The 21,710-nt window shown below is 35.7% G+C and overlaps 1 protein-coding gene across 4 annotated transcripts in view; it reads right to left on the reverse strand.

The window, feature by feature from the left end:
* COL19A1 (collagen type XIX alpha 1 chain) overlaps positions 1-21,710 on the reverse strand; it is a 329,196-nt gene that overhangs the window by 166,279 nt on the left and 141,207 nt on the right. For all 4 annotated transcript variants that reach the window (XM_065543865.2, XM_005552609.5, XM_065543866.2 and 1 more), the window contains exons 12-14: positions 20,400-20,453; positions 10,126-10,179; positions 8,486-8,521 (exon numbers count right to left, since the gene is read on the reverse strand). In XM_065543865.2, coding sequence (XP_065399937.1) covers positions 8,486-8,521; positions 10,126-10,179; positions 20,400-20,453 — 144 coding nt within the window. The remainder of the gene's footprint in view (positions 1-8,485; positions 8,522-10,125; positions 10,180-20,399; positions 20,454-21,710) is intronic.

Below are 21,710 nucleotides of genomic sequence, written 5' to 3' on the forward strand. Positions count from 1 at the left end.
ATTAGATGGGAAAAAAATGGACAGAGTTTTTGGACAAGTGGGACATTGTTGAAAATCTAACATATCTGCCACTGGCATTTCAGAAATGGAAGAGAGAGAAAATGTATGTTCTGACTGCTCCACTGACTAGCCATTTCTCTATCCTCTCCCTCTACTTGGGCATCTCTATTTCCTAAAGAACAACAATGTTGAAATTAGGTCAATTAATAACTATACAATGGCCTCAAAGTGTTCGAATGAAAGGAACAGTTGCACATCTCTCATTTTCAATTAAAAGCTAAAAACGATTAAACTTAGTGAGGAAAGCATACTGAAAGCTGAGATACACCAAAAGCTAGGTACCTCCAGCCAAACAGCCAAGTTGTGAATGCAAAGAAAAACTTCTTGAAGGAAATTAAATGTGCTACTATAGTGAATACACAAATTATAAGAAAGCAAAACAGCCATATTGCTGATATGAAGAAAGACTTAAAGATCTGGATAAAAGACCCAAACAGCCACAACATTCCCTTAAACCACAACATTCCCTTAAATCAAAGCCTAATCCAGAGCAAGCCCTTGCCTCTTAATTCTGTGAAGGCTGAGAGAGGTGAGGAAGCTGCAGAAGAAAAGTTTGAAGCTAGCAGAAGTTGGTTCATGATGTTTAAGGAAATAAGCCATCTCCAGTATACAAAAGTACAAAGTGAAGCATTAAGTGCTGATGTAAAAGCTGTAGCAAGTTATCCAAGATCTTCAATGAAGGTAGCCACACCACGCAATGGGTTTTCAATGTCGACAAAGCAGTTAAAGATGCCGTCTGAGACTTTCATAGGTAGAGAGGAAAAGTCAATGCCTGACTTCAAAGCTTCACAGGAAAGACTAACTCTCTAGTTAGGGGATAATGCAGTTTGTGACTTTAAGTTAAAGCCAACACTCATTCTGAAAAAGAGTTATGCTACATTTACCCTCCCTGTGCTCTATAAATGGAATGAAAAAGCCTGGATGACAGCATATCTGCTTATAGCATGGTTTACTGAAGAAGCCCACTGTTGATACCACTGCTTAGAAAAAAATATTTCTTTCAAAGTATTCCTGCTCTTTGACAATGCCTCTGGTAACCCAAGAGCTCTGATGGAGATGTACAAAGAGATGAATGTCGTTTTCATGCCTGCTAACACAACATCCATACTTCAGCCCATGGGTGAAGGAGTAATTTTGACTTTCAAGACTTGTTATTTAAGAAATACATTTTGTAAGGCTATAGCTGCCATAGATAGTGCTTCCTCTGATGAATCTGGGCAAAATAAATTGAAAACCAACATTCTACATGCCATTAAAGGCATTTGTGATTCATGGAGGATGTCAAAATCTCAACATTAATAGGAATTTGGAAGAGGTCGATTCCAAACTCCACGGACGACTCTGAGGGGTTTAAGATGTAAGTGGAGGAAGTAACTGCAGATGTGGTAGAAATAGCAAGAGAACAAGAATTAGAAGTGAAGCCTGAAGATGTGGCTGAATTACTGAAATCACATGGTAAGCTTGAATAAATGAAGAGGTGCTTCTTATGGATGAACAAAGAAAATGCTTTTCTGAGATGAAATCTACTCCTGGTGAAAATGCTGTGAACATTGTTGAAATGACAAGGAAGATTTGAAATATTTTATATATTTAGTTGATAAAGTAACAGCAGCATTTGAGAGGACTGACTCCAATTTCAAAAGAAGTTCTATGGGTAAAACGCTACTAAACAGCATCACATGCTACAGAGAAATCTTTCATGAAAGGAAAAGTCAATTAATGTGGCAAACTTCATTTTCGTCTTATTTTAGGAAATTACCACAGCCACCCCAACCTTCAGCAACTACCACCCTGATCAGATAGCAGCCATCAGTAGGGAGGCAAGACCCTCCACCAGCAAAAAGATTATGACTCGCTGAAGCCTCAGATGATCATTAGCATATTTTAGCAATAAAGTATTTTTAATTAAAATGTATAAAATTGTTTTTGCACAATATAAATTGCAGATTTTATAGGATATGGTATAGTATAAATATAACTTTTATATACATTAGAAAAGCAAAAAAAATGGGTGACTTGCTTTACTGCAATGGTACTGAACTGAACCTGTAATATCTCCAAAGTATGCTTATATTCTGCATTAATCAATCTCTAAGTAGTTTTTAATTTGAATTTGATACTTTGAGATAAACATAGCTATCCTGGTCCCTAATCCCAAGCACATTGTATCATCTTACACTAGGCTGCATCACACATTTACACTTCTGCCCTATCTCTGCTAGGCACTTGAATTTAACTGAATTTTGGCTTCAAGATAGAATTATTTTATTTTATTTTATTTTATTTTATTTTATCTTATTTTATTTGAGACACAGTCTTGCTCTGTCTCCTAGGCTGGAGTGCAGCAGTGCAATCTCAGCTCACTGCAACCTCCTCCCGGGTTTAAGCAATCTCCAACTTCAGCCTCCTGAGTAGCTGGGATTACAGGCATCCATCACCAAATCTGGCTAATTTTTTTTTTTTCTGTATTTTTAGTAGAGACAAGGTTTCACCATGTTGACTAGGCTGGTCTCAAAATCCTGACCTCAAGTGATATGCCTGTCTTGGCCTCCCAAAGTGCTGTGATTAGAGGTATGAGCCACCATGCCTGACCTGATTTAAAATTTTTAATTTTTGTAATAGTTTAGAACACTTCTGGTTTTTTTTTGTTTTTTAATTACTTTTTAAACAAGATTTAAATAATGCTTGCAGAAGTTAATAGCTTAGGTTTTAAGAATCAGATAAATGGGCATTTGAATATTAGCTGTGTTATGTAACATCTGTGAACCCTGGACAAGTTAGATATTCTCGTCCTCAGTGCCCTTATGTACAATGTGGTAATAATCATTTTATACCTCACAGGGTTGTTTAAGGTTTGGTTTAAATAATACATAACACTGAATAAATGTCTACCATTCATTATTGATATTATTATTACTTAGAATCTAACAAGATGTATTATTTTTAAAATGGTTATCAGTTTGAAATACAAAAAGGATAAGGGAGGAATAATCAGTTAATTAATTTAAATCAAGTAGAAGAATCCCATATTTATTTCTTTAGAACTTTAAAATTATTATAAGCTGCTATAATGGCTTATTTTGTTAACAAAATAGTTGTTAGTACCAAACTAATTAGTGAATTTGGTATCTTCCAAAAAGTGGCTGAAAAGAAATCAGATATTTCATTAAATGGATATTTCATTAATTTTTTATTTTCAACTAGTTGTATTTGCTGAAAATATTCCTAGCAAGACATACATGAAGGTGGGTTTATGGTGGCAAGCATGGATTTTTAGTCTTTCTTTTTTTGTGTGTGTAATTCAACCACATTCCCACCTTCTGGGCTGAAAGTGTTTCCTTTCTTTTTTCCATATCTCTAGATGAAATTTTGTTTAAAAAAAGTATTAAGGGAAGCTTCTTGGCCACTGTTTTACAAAATACTTTCTAGACACTCTAGATTCACAAATTTGTTCTTGAATTTATTTCTTGATCTTTTGTTGTTAGAATAATCTGGAAAGTCTATAAAACAAGATTTGTAAGTTTATTAATGTCATAACAAAAAGTATAATTCTATTTTTTTCAAGTCAAGTAGATTGACAGAGTATTTAAAGGTTAAAGGGTGTCAGTGACAATTAATGCCATAAATATCACTTTAACCTCCATGATATTTTTACAGGCCTCAGATTTCTCTTTTCTTCTTATTTTTTTCCCCCAAGGCAGTCACATTGGAGTATTTTCCATGTGACCTGTGAACATGAATCTATAGAAGGATTCAAATGTTATCAAAGGGATTCAACCATGGAGTTTTGAATGGGGTCCCATTTCCTCAAATAATAAAGGGGTACATTGCATCTGGCATTTGCAAACTGCAGCACCATTTTGGTTGGCTTTCTTATTAATCGGTTTCTTACATATTAGAGAGTGAGGAAGCACTGGTCACTGGCAGTAAGAATACTTTCAGGCGGTAGGAAGGGAGAGGTGAAACAAAGGGTAAAAGCTATTGCAGCTGAACCTAACAAATCAAACTGTTTCTAGGACTCCAGTCCGTGTTTCACACCATTTCCTCAGTTTTATCTTTTCATACTCCTTTTTAAACTTGGTCTCCCTCACTTCTTTATGCTCTCTCTTCCACTGAGACCCAATTATATATAGACTCAACCAGTTATAAGAGAAAGCATAAATAAGCAACAAAAGTAACATTTAATGAAATAGATGGTTTTATGTATCAGACTTTTTTGATGAACAGGTTCTATGTGATTAAAAAAAATTTTAAGTACCAAAAGCACAAGAATACACAGGGACACAAAAATAACAGCAATAAACATAATCCCAGCTGGACTCAGTGGTTCCTGCCTATAATTCCAGCACTTTAGGAGGCCAAGGGAGGTAGATCACTTGAGCTCAGGAGTTTAAGACCAGCCTGGGCAACACAGCAAGACTTTGTCCCTGTTTTTTAAAAAAAAAATTAGCTAGGCATGGTGCCTACCATCTGTAGTCCCTGCTACTTGGGAGGCTGAAGTGGGTGGACCACTTAAGCCCATGAAGTCAAGGCTACAGTGAGCTGTGATGGGGCTACTGCACTTCCGCCTGGGCAACAGAGTGAAACCCTGTCTCCAAAGAGAAAAAAAAAATAATTCCCCCAAAACATCATAAAGGATTGCCCCTGCATCAGTAAACTTAGTAGTACAGTGTGCTCAATTACTATTTCTCTTAATTTCTTATTAAACAAAATATGAATAAAAGTAAAGCAAATAAAGAATGTATGGCTCAGAAGGGGGAAAAGTGTTCAGCTCTTCCCCGTTAGTTATTCTGGGCAGTTCAGCTGTGTGTGCTTTGAGAATTTCTGGAATTCTGTGTCCTGAGTTGTCAATACTGGTTGTCCTTCTCAAAAAGGATTACTGTTGGACTTGCTAGTAGCTTGTAAATGTGGAGATGGACGTTCACCTATCCTCTATAATGAAGTAATCAGGAAGCAAATCATAGGTATGACTAGGAAGGCTGGCCTCCCCTGGAAGCTCCTGAAAGTAATCAGGCTGGGTGTTTTTGATACAAATACTAGTGTAATGAGTAATTCCAAAATTTTGCTAAGATCTGTAAGAGAAAGCTGTAAAGAAGAGTATTAGACATGCTTTCAGAGCCTTAGTTCTCAAGCGTGGCTGCACATTAGAACTGCTTGGGAAAAATCTCAAACAACTGTTGCCTGAGTCCCTCCCTAGAGATTCTGGCTTTATTGGTATGTGGTGCAGTCTGGGAATCAGAATTTTTAAAGCACCTTGGGTAATTCCAATGTGCAGTCAAGACAGAGAACCATTCATCTTCTTTTTGTTTTTCTTAGACGGAGTCTCTCTCGCTCTGTCGCCAGACTGGAGTGCAGTGGCGCGATCTCGGCTCACCGCAACCTCCGCCTCCCAGGTTCAAGCAATTCACCTGACTCAGCCTCCCGAGTAGCTGAGACTACAGGTGCACACCACCATGCCCAGCTAACTTTTGTATTTTTAGTAGAGATGGCATGTTAGCCAGGATGCGATAGAGAACCACTGATCTATGGGAAAAGGCAGCTAGCTGGGAAGAGGGTGCTAAGCCCTTGTGACCAGTGTAGTGCAACAACCAGTAGCATCTGACTCCCTTGGGGCTTGCTAGAAATGTAGAAGCTCAGATCTCACATCAGACTTAGGAATAAAAATATGCATCTGAACAAGACCCTGAGTGTTCCTACGCACACGAAATTTTAAGAAGCATTAAAGGCACCCAAGCCCACAGGAATACGTGGACATTTAGATGAAGGTTGTAATTAAAGGTATCTTCCTAGCCCTAATTCTCTCCATTTAATGAAGCAGAGTTCAATCTTAACTTCATTTTACTAGTATGCCTCCCTAATGGAAGGAGACAGTTCTTTATTGCTATGTATTAAGTTGGATTTCAAATGAAAGTTGGACTTCTTCAACAATCTAATATAATTTCTTTGAGTAGGAAGAAAGCTTTTTCCATTCTAGTTCCCATAAATAACGGTTCTCAACTCCTGCTGCATATTTAGATCCACTCAGCGAGCTTTTAAAATATACTTGTCCCACATCAGGTTGATTGAATTGGAATTTCTGGGGGTGGAGCCCCAATATTGGTACTTTTAAAAATTCTTCAGTAGATTTTAATGTGGAGCTAGTTTTGAGAACAATTATGGATGAACTCTGTTTATTGACTCCAATATATCACTGCCTCATTTAATCCAAATATAATGCAGTTAGTCATTTGGGCTTCCTCAAAGACTATTATAAATTATTTCAACTAATAATGTACCAACCTGTATTATAAGATCAGTTAAATATTTCATGTATTGTAAGTTGGTATTCATTTTAGTTTATCCCTATTTTGTAGGGAAGAGTTGATAATTTATATTAGTAAAGAAAGTAATGTCAAGCATACAAAATAGTAATACCCCAATAATATGAATATTTTACTTTATGAAATAAAACATTTCATTTCATAGTGTTTTTTCCTTGTCATATTTTTAGACAAGTATGAAATTAGCCTGTAATCTCTAAGTGCTTGACAGCTGAATGGTGCAGAGAGGTATCTTCAAGGTGTTCCTTGGCAGAAAGAAGCTGGCTGCTATTAAACATCCACCAAATATATGTAATTCAATACAATTTTCTGATTGAGAAGCAAAAATTGTATTTCAGGTGAAATAATATATGTAGATTGCATATCGGTCTTTCAACCTGAGTTGAAAATGACAAGGAAATCAGATAACTGAGTAGTTGGGTATATAACTTAGTTGAAGAAAAACAGGCATGTGTCTTACATAAAATGAGCAGGTTTAACTAAATGACTGCATATAACTTAGTTGAAGAGAAACAGGCATGTGTCCTAAGGAAAAGAGCAGGTTTAACTAAATCACTGCCAAATAATTTTTTTTTTTTTTTTTTTTAAATTCTACAAAGTGTAAGGCTGGGCACAGTGGCTCAGGCCAGCACTTTGTAATCCCAGCACTTTGGGAGGCCGAGGCGGGTGGATCACCTGAGGTCAGGAGTTCCAGACCAGCCTGACCAATATAGTGAAACCCTGTCTCTACTAAAAATACAAAAATTAGCCGGATGTGGTGGCGGGCACCTGTAGTCCCAGCTACTCAGGAGGCTGAGGCAGAAGAATCGCTTGAACCTGGGAGGCGGAGGTTGCAGTGAGCCGAGATCATGCCACTGTACTCCAGCCTGGGTGACAGAGCGAGACTCCGTCTTAAAAAAATAAAATAAAATTCTACAAAGTATAAAAAAACTGAATAAAATGCACTTACAACCTCCTCTCAAATAGTCTTTCTTTTCATGCTTAAAATAAAAGCTTAAAGCATAAAATTCCACTGCAAATCGAACGAGTTATCCCCAAGTAAGTTACCTATTTAGTTCCTTAGGTTTTCTACATATCAAAAAACATTTATGTGGGAGTTGTAATGATTATTTGTGTAAGACACTATTAATATATTTTTCATAATGGGATTTTTAAGTACAAAGATAAATATAAATATTATTAAAATCACACAGTTTTTGAGATTCCTATGTTCTGCCAATGGGAAGGGCTCCGTCCAGATTACTAGAATACTTTTTAAAATCTGACCTTCTATAATCAGAATAGGTCTTTGAATACTACTGACTTAAATGCTTAATTTATCTCACTAGGTAATATCAACATAAAATTCAAAAGACCTCAGGCTATAGAAGATCTTTAAAAAAAAAAAAACTGTCTTCTTTTCCATTAGGCTTAGAGTCTTTCATAAGTTAAATAAGAATCTTTAATCGCCTATGAAAAAAGTCTGTAATAGTAAATTGTATCTGAATATGAGAATCATATATTTATTATTAAGTGCTTAATATATGACGTACCATTTGATTGAGAACAAACTCATTATGTGCACACTATAAACTTTTCTCATAAATTTGTCACTAAAATATTGCAATTTTATCATCTGCAAATTTTAGAAGCAAATCATAGAGGAAAATAACAATGGTTTTGGATGGTGTTGGGAGAATGTAACTATCAGTTCCATAGGTAGCTGTTTTTACTCACTGGGTGATTAGAGTTTGTTTTGTCCTTTTGCAGCTTTTAAGGCAAGTAGGACTGTATCTGATTCCATTTACGTTAAACCTGATGTTAAGAGTGCATAATCAAATATTTAGGAGACACAATTATGAGCCATATGGAGGATAGAGGAAAATGCTCAGGGTAGGTACTGATTCCAGACTTTTATTGTAACTACCTGTATGACCTTGGGTCAGGTATTTCACTGATGTGGGCAGATGCCCAATCTTTAAAATGTGGAGGTTTGGCTACATGTACTCGAAGTCACTTTCAATTCTTAACTCTGTGATTTAAATTCTGGTTTAGTCGTGATGTAATATGAATAATAAACAGAATAATGGATTTCAATTTTGAATTTTGATTTCAAGAATACTTACGGGTAAGGCTGGTGGTCCTGGGGGTCCGGTATCTCCCTAAAATAGATTAAAGAAAAGTTACAATTACCACTAGTCCCTTTTTGCACATTATTTATACATTTCTAGGTGGATAGAAGCAATATATAGAGATAAATCTTGAAGAATAGAAAAATAGAATTTCATTCTGATAAAAGTCTCTGCATAAAGAAAATACATCATATCCCTTTTCGCTTTCATGATATAAAAATCACCTTACATACTCCATGCTTTTTGCAACAGCAGGACTTGTTTTGAAAGCTAAAATAATCTAATTTTCTATTCTTTTGTCTACTAATCCAAAATTAGAAATAATATATTTTCAAGTATGTTTACTTGCCAATGGAGCAGCTGGGAAGTGTCACGGCGATAGATAATTTGTCTGACAAAGTTAGTATGAGGATCAGCAGAAATAATAAGTGGATCTCCCCATTTCATGCCTCCCAGCTGCAAGAAGCAGTCCCATGGCCTCTTCTAAAGCTCTGCTGAATTGGCATTGCGTTTGCCATCAACTGTAAGAGGATTTGCCTATATTTATGTATTTTTGAACACTAAAATTGCTTTGCTGATCTATGTGAATACAAATTTCCAGGTGGATATATCAACAAACTATTCAACATCTTTAAAAAATGGTTCATCTAAAAGTTCACTATTTTCCAATTTCTATGTCACCTTCATGCTTTACTTTCCCAGGAACTTTATTTATTTCATAAGAACTCTCAAACATTAAAGACCAAACATCCTTTCTATGGTTCTTATTTAGGTGCACATTATGGAGGCCATGTACTATATAGCATGGGGTACCAGGGTGCTGTAGTCAGTCTCACACTGAGTATCTTTAGGACTTTCTCTTTTCTCAATATAGCCAACTCAAAAGTTAAAACTTAGCATTATGTATTCATTGTTTTTGGAACAATTGAATTAAAATAGCCAACAGTTGCTAAGGAACACTGATGCGGCTTAAATCAGTCACTGGGGACTCATTTGCAGGATCACCTTTAACACAGAGATAAATATTGAAGATAGACAAGGATTTCTAAATGTGCTAAAAATGGAGAACAAAATACATTACAAAACACATATACATACAATTTTCATCAAATTGGGATCACCCAACTACTTTATTCAAAACAATCCTTGCTTTTTACTATTTCTTAATTTCCTTTTCAAGATCGTTGCCAACATGTCATTATGAAATAACTTATTTTATGAGAAAAAGTGGCAGAAAATGGAATAGTTAGATTAAGACTGAGATACAAAATTAGCTTATTTCCAAAAGCCACTTGCCTCACCATTATGGCAGCAGCTCAGTGTTATTGGCAAAGTTTTCCAATACAGGTCACACTTGTTAATTTGATGACTGAATACCTAATGTTGTTAAGCAAGGGTGAGAAAAGGGAAATCTTATAAATACAAGTTAATGTCAACTAGCAATTGTTCATTTAGTCTTTTCAAACTAATCAAATGAACAAAAAGGCTATTCTTATTCAGATGCTATTAATGTAACAGCCTTTGGTTAATTTTAAAATGCTTTTAGGAGATAAACAGTATCAATGAGAAGTCACTGTATAGGTTGGCAGAGGTTTCTTAAAGAAAGGTTGGGCTTGGCTGGGTAAACACAATACCTTTTCTCCTTTTGGGCCAGGTAGACCACGAGGACCCAAGTCACCTTTCAAACCCTGTAGAAAGAATATAACCAATACACAGTTCACAGAAAGCTTTAATTTCTAACAAGTCATTGGTAACAAAATAAATCATAATTTACTGAACTTCCAAATCCCATTCTTCCTTTTGTAGTATAGAGAGAAACAGAGACAACTGGCACTAAAATGATAAGCAACATCTGTGCCGTGGTGGGCACAGATACATTAAATCAGCGCGAGTCCTCAATACTGCATATTTGTGCAACTTTGCTTCCTGCTAAAATTACATTAATTCACCATCTGGGAGAATATCATTTAGATCTATATGAGCTTTTAAGTATCCACTTTGGATTAAATTTGTGGATGTTGTAAATACCTCTGATTTAGCATTGATTTGGCCTTTGTTAAGCTTGCCAAAAAAATTCAAGAGTAAAATCAAAAACATTTTTATGTCTCTATCAAGAAATCTAATTGTGAGGGGAAAAGGAATGAAAGATGTATTCTTTTGCTGTCATACAACTGGAGCTAAAATGTAATCTCTTGCCTGTTTTAAAGTATGTTCTAGTTCTCTAATTCCCATCTTTTATACCTGGATTTATAAAGATGTCAAATGAAACTATGTATGACATAGATAGAATATCAGATAAATATTTTCATAAGTCCTCTGGACTGCTGGATGTTTTAATGGGCATTTAGTTGATCTGACTAAGCAATGACAGTTTTTGAGACTACCACAATAGATTGTACCGGAGGAGATCAGCTTTACAGCTGCATGAATTCACAATGCACATAGAAAGTTAGATAGACACATCCTGACTACATGGTAAATAGAAAAAAAATCTTCTTTTTCCCTTAGTTTAACACACGGGATGAAGGAAAAACAATAATAGAAAAAAGAAGTATTCTGAAGCCACACAATGCACAGTAAGTGTAAGTGTCTTACTGTTCCCAGCTGAAAGACCCAGCTATTACTGCCCTGACATTTTGTAGTGAATAAATAATGCCAAATGCCATCACCTGTACTCAACATAGATACCAGTGATGAAGTGAAAGAAACAAAAGAAAATTGGATACTTAAAATAATTCCTGTTGCAGACAGTGTGTGAAAATTGTGGTATTATACTTCAACAAAAACATTTTTAATGGATGAAAACAAAATCTAATTGGCCAAAAATCCTTCCAGTTGCATAAATGCCTTCATGTATAAACCTCATAGTTATGATATTTTTCCATCATTACCTTGGAATATTTATAGAAAAAGGATGAGTGAAAAATTAAATGATATTCGAGATGTGATACAGTATTGTCTTATTATTTACAATATCCATTTCTTCCCAAATCAAGCAACACATACTCTGTTTATACATGTTTCCAGAGTAGAACTTGGAAACAGAACATTGTAAACACTTGAGAGAAGAAATTTGCCATTTCTGTGAATAGATTTATTATTAATGCACTGGTTCTTTCATTTACTTATTCAATAAACATTTATTATATGCCTTGTGTGAAGTTGCTTCTGGCCTTTAAACCTGTACTACTGGTAGCCACAAGCCACATGTAGTTTTCGAACTCTTGAAATGTGACTACTCTGAACTGAGTTGTACTGTGAGTATAAAACACTATTAGATTTACAATATTTGGTAAAAGAAAAAAATGTAAAATATCTCATTAATAATTTTAAATTATTATATGCTTAAATGATAATAGTTGGATATATTGAATTAAATAAAATGTATTATTAAAAGTATTTTCTCCTGTCCCTTTTTACTTTTCTTAATTTGACTACTAGAAAAAAATAATATATTTGCATTCATCTTGAATTTGTAGCTCTCATTATATTTCTATTGATTAGTACTACTTTAGAGATACAGAAGAGAACAAGAAATTAATGAAGATTCTCTCCATCACGAAACTTTAGTCAGGGTTCTCCGAGCCCTCTTCTCAACTAGACCTAGACTGTGGCTCCCATCTTGTCTTTGGTCTGTCCAACTCAATTATAGCAAGAATCTTGCTAAGTATGTTTAGAGAGAATCTCTCACACTTAAAATCTGTTCTCCATTCCTTAATTTTGAGGGGATCGAGTTCTTCATCCCCTACCTTGATGTCTAAGTTTGGCCTGTCTTCAGCAAGAATATTCTTAGATCAGTTTGGTAAGAATCACCCTACCCTTGATGTCTCCTCTTAGTAATTTTCTATCCAGTGACCTCCTTCCCTCTACTCATTGCCCATAAATCCCGACTTGTCCTTGTTGTAGTTAGAGTTGAACCTGATCTGTCTCCCTTATTGCAATTCCCCTGTTGCAATAGTCTGGAATAAAATGTCTTCCTTATCACTTTTTAAAAACAAGTGTCAATAATTTTTTTATTCAACTAGGTAAAGGTCCCTATCCTCAAGGAACTCATGTAATAAGAGGAGAGTGGCTGACAATAAACAGGTCAACAGGCTGAATGTGATAAAAGTGAAAGAGGAGAGAGGCTACCTCAGGTGGGGTGTCAGAAATGGCCCTTGTGTGGTGGTGACATTTGCTGTTTCAGAAGGATCCTAGCAAAGATATGGAATCATTCTGTGTCCATGGACAGATGAATGGATAAAGAAAAGGTGCTATATATACAGAACAGAGTACTATTCAGCAATAAGAAAACAAAGTCCTGTCGTTTACAGCAACATGGATGGAACTGAAAGTCATTATGTTAAGTGAAGTAAGCCAGGCACAAAAAGACAAATATTCCATGTTCTTACATGTGGGAGCAAAAAAAAAATTGAATACATGGACATAGAAAGTGTAGAAATAGATAACAAAGACTGGAAAGGGTGAGTGAGGGGGAGAGGGAGAATGAAAAGAAGTGGGCAAAAAGATACAAGCATACAGTAAGACAGAAGGAATAAATTCAATGTTTGATAGCACAGTAGGATCAGTATACTTTAAAAATGTATTTCGCTCAGAAAATGGACAACCTAAACACCCTAACTTGTATTATATATGTGTAAAAAAATTCTTACGTACCTCATGAATTTGCACACATTAAAAAAAAGGATCCGGCCATGCAATGATCTGGGAATATGTGTAGGGGCAGAGGGAACAAGAAGCACAGAGGTCACCAAGACAAAAGGAGTGTCATGAGCACATAGGTAAGGAGTAGGGGATTAAGTCAAGGCTTGCCAGGGGTCATGGTACATAAATAGTTGCAGGCCATGATGAGGAAAATGGGTTTTGTTCTACATGCAATGGGAAGCCACTTAAGTGTTTTAAGCAGGAAAATGACATGATGTGAATATGTTTACAAAAATTCCCACAAACCACTTTGGCAGCAACGTGAAACACAGATTACAGGCAGCAAGAGTGGGAGCAGAAAAGGGGCTATGACACCTTTTCCAGGAAAGAGAGCAGGATGGCCGGGACAGGGTTGTGCCAGTGGAGATGATGAGAAGTGGTCAGAGTTGGCACATGCTGGAAGCAAGACTGGCAGATATGCCAAAAGCGGAGGAGAAGGAAAGTCTCCAGGCTGGCTTGCATTTGCCTTAAGTAACTGGCTAGGAAGTTATGCCATTCACTGAGCAGAGAAATTTATTAAAAAGAGGTTATCTCTTCTTGCTTGTGTAAAACTATGCAGAGAAAAGACAAACATGAAAAAACAAATTACTGATAAAAACCTTGAGTATCCATTTACTCAACAAATATTATTGAACATCTGCAAACATGTAAGACTAAATTATATATTCCTTATAAATGTGTAAGTGTGAAACATAATTTTTAAGAACGGAAGGAAATATTGGGTACAACATTTAGAAAAATGGTTAACTCTGGAGTGTAGGACAGTATACGATGAACCACACAGGGAGATTCCAAGTGGAGGATGATATCTTTGTTTTCACACTGAGTTCTGGGTACATTGGTGTTCTCATTGTAACTATGATTTATAACCATCATATATGTTATATATATTATTTTGTAGGTATAGAATAATACATTTAAAAATTTAAAGATTAATTCCAACAAGTTAATCCCAGTTATAATTTCTACGGAAGCAATGTACTGGCGGTTGAATCAGGTAACTCTCCCTGGTTCAATCAACTATGGGCAGGCAGGAGATGAAGGGATGATGTAGCCAATTACAAGTTGATGTGAATATTGAGTATTATCATTGAAGTATATAGCAGGTAGGACAAAAGCATTTCACAGATGCCTAATTCTACTAGAGGTGTCTAAGACTTCACAGATATGGATTTCAGGAGAGTCAGAAGAGGAACTGCCTTTTATGTATAATCATGGGTAAGTTGGGTAAGCTTTCCTATAAAACAGGTGTAATAAGTAATAGTTTTCTTGAAGGGTTGTTCTGAGAACCATATGTTGTAGAGACATTTAGCACATGGTAGACACTTAATAAATGTTGTTTTTACTTTTCAAATTCAAGTTTAAGGGATAACTGATAGTTCTTTCTTGTTCAGCTTTATACCACTTTGATGGATATGTAACAACTGTGCTTTAACTCACATAGGATAAAATGCAATTGAGAAGTACTGCATTTGTCAAGCTTCTACTTTTATGACCATTAAAGTAGGCCCATGTAACTCACGTCTTCCTGTGACAAAGTACAATGTTGTTAAGGCCATGGCGTTGTAATAGCCTCTGAGAAACACATCAGTAATGCTTTTCTCAAATGCAATTTTTCTCCTTGTGTCACAGTGGTGCTCCTATCAATGGTTATTGAGTGCTAGGGAGAAAGGACACAGCATCCACCATAGGCATAAAAAGCCGAATGGAACAGACTCTGAATTCAATATTGAGTAAGATGGGTATCTGTTATGAAGGTTCTCAATAAAATTCATGTACATAAAGATTCTCAAAAGCATAGCAGTTGATTCTACATGTAATGTGGAGGCAGAAACTGTTATCTAAAGGCAAGACAAGAGCTGAAGAGCAGTATTATAACCAGAATTATAAAAGCAGGTAGACTATAAAATTAATTTTTGTTGGAGTATCTACTACTACTCATGGGGTACCACATCTTTAAAAATCAGAAGATAATATAAAATATTATTTGTTAAAAATTGTTAACCCATCAATTAATTCTTTTCGCAAGCTTTCAATGACTTAATGTTATTCCCTAGCAATGTCAACAGCTGTTGCCAGCTGATATCTCTGGTTTTGTGATTTCAATATTTTTGTATTCTCTAGTACAGATTGCATTGGTATAAGGAGATTAACATGATTATTTTAGAAACATCAGATGCTGTAATTCTAATAAGGGATATTTAAAAGACCATAATATAAATTCAGAAAAAGAGACAACTCAACAATTAAGTCTACTTTTCTAAGATTGTATAACCCCACAGAAACAAATAAATAAAAAGATGTGCCTATTAGAGCTAAATGTGTTTTATTTAACCCGGTTTCTAATAATAGTGAATGTTTATATAGTTCTTGCTTTATGTTGGACACTGTTCTAAATGCTTTCTGTATGAGAGTCCCTTTAATCTTCACAAAAAATCCATGAGGTAATTTTGGGGCACAGAGAGCGATAACCCCAAAGTGTGGTGCTTTGGCATGCTGAGTGCTTTTAAATTAAAAGGAAATGAAAGGCCTTAGAAGCTGCCTCAGATCCAAGAATTTTCTAACCTTCTCTTGTTTCTCCTCCAACCCCTCCTCAAGCACAGGGAGGAGCTCTCTCTGGAAGTTTCTTTAGCAGACTGAGAAATCTTCTTCCAAAGAAAGCAATTGTCTTAAAACCCCCTTCCTAGGAATCTAACAGAATAAGCAGGAAAACTAATCTCTGGAGAAGAGAATAAACTAAAAGTTGTCACCATGCTCAGACAGACTCTTAGTCTATTATTCTGAGGGCAGCTCTGAGAGATTACCTGGGAGTCTTTATCTGCAAAACAAAACAACTTTTGTTCACAGTGCAGGTTCAGCCCTCACCTTTCTGTAACTTGTCCACAAGCTATTGTTAGCTCTTGGTCCCATTCAATTCTGAAAATAATTTACTACCTCTCAAAATTGCCTACATTTCCCCATCTTATTCTTTCCTATAAAGTGGGTTCTATTTAAGTTTCAACCATCTGGCCTTTCTTTGAGTCTTGTATTTTTTATGGCTCCAACTGTATGCACATTAATATATTTGTATACCTTTTCTCCTGTTAATCTGTCCATTGTCAGTTCATTTCAGCAGACTGGATCCCTCAGAGGAGAAGGGAAAATTATCTTTTCCCCTACAGTAAGTACTATTGAAATTATCAATGGTGCAAATAAAGAAACTGAGGCACAGAGAGGATAAGTAATTTACCAAGTAGTACATCAGCTAGTTAGTGGCAGAGCTGGGATTTGAACCCAGATAGTCTGGCTTTAAAGGTCACAATTATAACTTTATGTTATTCCCTCTCAAGTCCATTCTAAGATACTGTTGTTAAATATATCTTGTATTTGGTCACAATCAAAATTATTTAATTATACACTAGATTGTGTGTAAAGACAAGGTCATATATTTTCAAAGTTAAATTCTAGCAATTCAAATTTTTGAACATTTTAATATATGTTTTGTATGTATTATTTAAACTGGAATGGACATACGAGCATGCATTTGTTTAGTAATACCATAGAGATCAAACAAAAGTTTAGGCATGCACACACATACACACACACACGCGCACATACACACACACACACAGTCAAGATACACTTAGAAAAATATCAGCAGATTTTTTATTGTCCCAATGACTAGGAGCTGCTACTGGCATTTAGATTAGGTTGGTGAGCTTCAAGGATGTTAAACATTCTGCTCTTGCAACAGTCTGACTTGAGAAAGAATTGTCTTGCCAAAACTTTCTCAGTGCCACACTGAGAAAGACTGAATTGCTACATACTACCCTTTAAATTAGAGTTTACACTTTCCAAAGTGAGCTGGCCCATTTTGTGAGAAAGCTGGCACAAAATAAGTTATTATAAGATACATTGACATTAAGATATATATAATATGCAACAATAAAGACTATTTTAAAAGGCTGTTAAATTCATTTAGTAGAAATATTAAAGCATTCCAATATACTCTGACTTAGAAAGTAGCTGGAGTCACCTAGCTCATTGAGTTTATTTACTATACATTCTAAGATAATATTTCTGAAGTTATAATTTCCATCATGGCTTGACTTTAATTCAAATCAAAATAGCCATTATAATACCTTTCGTTTTCTAAGAATGTATACCTGGACTTATTGAAAGTCAGAGTGAACTATCATAAATGCTGAATTACTTTAGTTTGCAGAGTCAGTTTTTTAGCACTGAAAAATAAGCAATGATGTGTGGCATGATTTGCTGGGAAAATCAGACTTTTCAGCCAAATATTTAGAGTTAAAGGCCAATTTTAGTATTTTAAAAAAGCAAGTTGCTTAATTTCTGAAGCCTTTAATTTCTTGCTTCTGAAAATAGGAATACTATCACTCCCCACTCTACGAGCCAATTAAGCTGGGTGAGGGTCAAATTTCAAATTCCTTGTGAAAATAGTTTATGAACTATAACACAATATTAACACTCCCCCCATCTCCAACAGTGTCATAACCAAGTAGTTGATTCTTTACTTCTAGTGATAGTAGAGGGGAAAGAGGAGAACTCTTACTGTTTTTTGTTATTTCTCCTTAGTCATGACTCCTGAATATCTTTGGCAAAATTAAGGGGAAAAAAATAACATCATCTACTTATTAGCTAAGTAACCAAGTGAGAAAAGTTAATGTGCTTTGTCATGCTTTATGGTTGTACTTAATGAGCTACATCAGACAATAACTAAAGGAATGACCTCCTGTTATTGGGGCATGTGAAGGACTCTTCCAAGATCCCTCAAAGGGATAGACATTCACACTGCTCGCTAGGCCTTTGGGCTCTCTCAGTACGTTAGTGTTACTCAGATTTGGAACTCACACAGTGGCTGCCAAAGAGTTTGAGAATATAGTAGGTCCTCAAATATATGCATACATCAATTGATTAATTAAAAAGCCCAAAAACCTTACTTTCAGACAACGTAAGAAAAAATTTCAAATCTTGAAATTAATGTGAATATATTTCAGGTTCCAACCCCTCAAATATCTTTCCAGTTTTATTCAAATATTTCAAAAAATCCTTTCACTATATCAATTCCAATATTACCTTTATGCACTTGTAATATACTCTGTTTTGCTCCTCTATCCCAGAGAGCCCACATACATGTAGTTTGGTTATCTTTTGCAACACTGTAATTAATCTCTTTCAACACTGCTACATTTCTCACAAGCTAATATCTTTCTCACACAGAACGGCCAACATGTTGGGCTATTTTTGAGTTTTCAACTCCAATCAAGTGCCAAATCATACGTATTTTACCTCTTTAGCGTCATTCTCTGTATCTTCCCTTCCACATCTGTTATTCTAGCTTAGACTCTAATTACTTATATTTTACTCTGTTATAATATTAATAATTGCTCAGTTTTTCAAACTAACACTCAGCAAATAGTTATTTGGAACTTACCCCATACATGTGCTAAGTACTAGGATTCCAACACATGGTCTTTGCTTTCATGGAGAATGTAATAGAAAGAACAGAAAACACAGGCAAAGGCCCAAATTCTATCCATTTCAGAATCCACTGTAAAATGAATCTTCATTTAAACAAAGTATGGGCCACACCTCCCCTTTGTTATGAGGAGAAAGGAAAAGTATCCTCACATCCGGTACTTGTTATGCTCTGTCTTCACCTCTTCCTGTTTTGTTTTTCTCACTGTGCCTTACATGTAGCAGGAATTCAATAAACCTGAATGAATGCTTCAAGCATCCTCAGGCTTTTCAAGTTTGTAATCTTAATAACTCTTTGCATAAAATCACAGCACATCACAGCAATAGGGGTTTTAGAATCTGTCCCAAGTCCGTCACTTTACAGACTCTGAGAAGTGATTTGCTCTTCTGTGACAGAACTGGAAGACAAACTGGGCCCTGGATTTCTACTCCAGAACTCATCCCACTTCGCCATGTGCCTCCAACGACAGGGGTAAGAGGTGAGGCAGTTACTCTATTTAAACATGTGTGACATTCAGTGTCCTGATATATTACAGGTGCATATATCAATTGATTAATTATATTACATTACATTACATATATTACAGGTGGTAAAGAAGATGCAGAGACTCCCATAGCTACAAGCCTTTGGGGCTAGTGCCTATTTTCTGGTGTAGAAAAATCACTTCAAAGGGAGAGAAATAAGAATGACAGTCAAACAACTATTATTTTAGTTAACATACATAAAAACATTAACTTCTATTACTACTAGGGTCTTTCTTTTTTGGAAGACTCCACACACACACACATACACACACATACACACACACACACACACACACACACGACTTTCTCCACAGGCCAGAAACATTGGTCTTCAGTGTCTCTTCCATTGTAGTGATCTATAGCATACAAAACAGGTTTCCTAACACATCTAGGGCATTAGGGAGCTAGATATAGTCTCATAGTTTTTCTTTACTCTTTTATAAGTCATGTGGCCCTTCAGGTCCTTTCTAAAACATATTCATGTAAGTGAAAAAAGGAAGCCGAGGGAAAAACTAATTCTCATTTTGGACACTTCCCCTACCAGTAAATATAACATATCTATAGTAAATGGTGAGTAAATGTAAATAAAATTACATTTCAGAGTAAAACCCACATTTGGGCCATCCTTCAAATTTTATCCTAAAATCTGGGGTGCGATTCTGGGAGGATGACTGTCCTGAGGGGAAAGGGAGAAGATGACTGGGGTCCAAGGATATGACGGGCGATGTTATCCCTGAGGCTGCGGAACTGGTGCCATGAAGGGGAGCAATACGGATTTAGTTTCCCTTCACTTCGCCCTTCCTTCCCATCACTGAAAGCCTAACAATACAGACACCAGCTATAGACCAGACACAGACTAGGACTGAGATGAAAAGTGGCCCACTGGTAAGAGCACAAACCATGGCAGAAGATATGCAAGATGTAAAAAGACAGAAAAAGAAGACTAGAAAATTTGCAAGCAAGAAACATCAAGGAGAAAGGCCTGTTAAGGCTAAGCACAAGTAGAAAATATATAAAGCCAATGAAATGAAACTAAAAACACCGGGCCTCTACTGAGCCATGAGAAAGAACACTTTGATTCTTAATTTTGTTGGATCATATCTGGCTCTGCCAAAAATAGGTAAATCTTAATAGCATTAAATAGCACATCTTAGTGGTAAAATGTAAACAGAGTATCAGAAAAAAGGGTTAGGCTTACATTTTCTCCATTAAGGCCAGCCAGACCTGGATCTCCTTTTTCTCCTTGTTCACCCTAAAAAGAAACAATTTATACAATGAAAAACCTTGTATCTGAAAACCTTTGCTAGCAAAAAATAAAGAGTTATGTTGTTTGGGTATTTATAACAATATGATTACTTTGCTAAACCCTTGAAAGGCACATTTATTAAAAAACAATTCTGAGTTGTAAAACCAAAGAGATTAAAAGTTCAAAGAAAAGCTGCAGCTGGGTGCAGTGGCTCACACTTGTAATCACAGCACTTTGGGAGGCCGAGGCTGGTGGATCAATCGAGGTCAGGATTTCGAGACCAGCCTGACCAACATGGTGAAACCCATCTCTACTAAAAATACAAAAAAATTAGCTAGGCATGGTGGCACGTGCCTGCAGTCTCAGCTACTCAGGAGGTTGAGGCAGAAGAATTGCTTGAGGCGGAGGTTGCAGTGAGCCAAGATCATGCCATTGCACTCCAGCCTGGACAACAGAGCAAGACTCCATCTCAAAAAAGAAAAAAAAAAAGTGCTCCATATAAATGATTAAACTACAAAAATGGAACAAGAATATTTATTTTCTTCTATAAGCAACAGAGAACTTTCTGGAAGGTGATTTGGATTGACAATATATACCAAGGATCTCCAATCCATTCATTTCATTTGGGCCAGTGATTTCACTTCCAAGAATGTATACTAATGAAATAATCAGAGATAAAATAATCAGAAATGAAAAATTCAGAGATGAAAAATTTTAGGCACTAATATGTAGGGTGTAATGCTATTATAGTAGTAAAAAAAGAGAAGCATCCTAACTGTCCAATAATAGGAAACTGGCTAATGATATAGATAATGAATAGATTATGATGTAGCCATTAAAATCACATTTGTGAATTTTATTTTATACTAGAGAAAAATGCTCATGATATAAAAAGCAAGATAAAATTAATACATAGACAAGCCCAGTGGATAAATGTTAACCAATATATATTTTTATGAAAGTTACAAATGTTCAAAATGGTCACTAATACCACTGCGGATGATACATACCCATAGTGACACATAATTTTGTTTTCTTGCCATCTGAAAAGTGTATACTTTTATTGGTCCACCCTGCATATAGTATAATTCAATTTTTGAAAATGCAGCTCTACATATCCAGCTGTCTACCTACCTACCTGCACTTAGAAACAACACTGTGAGAAAACAAACCGAAGTAATAAAAGTGGTTAATCTAGGCATTGTGATCACAGATGATTTTTTTCCTTCACTTTACCCCTGTTTTTAAATTTTTTTTCAAGCA

Source organism: Macaca fascicularis, chromosome 4 (assembly GCF_037993035.2).
Source record: "Macaca fascicularis isolate 582-1 chromosome 4, T2T-MFA8v1.1".
NCBI lineage: Eukaryota > Metazoa > Chordata > Mammalia > Primates > Cercopithecidae > Macaca > Macaca fascicularis.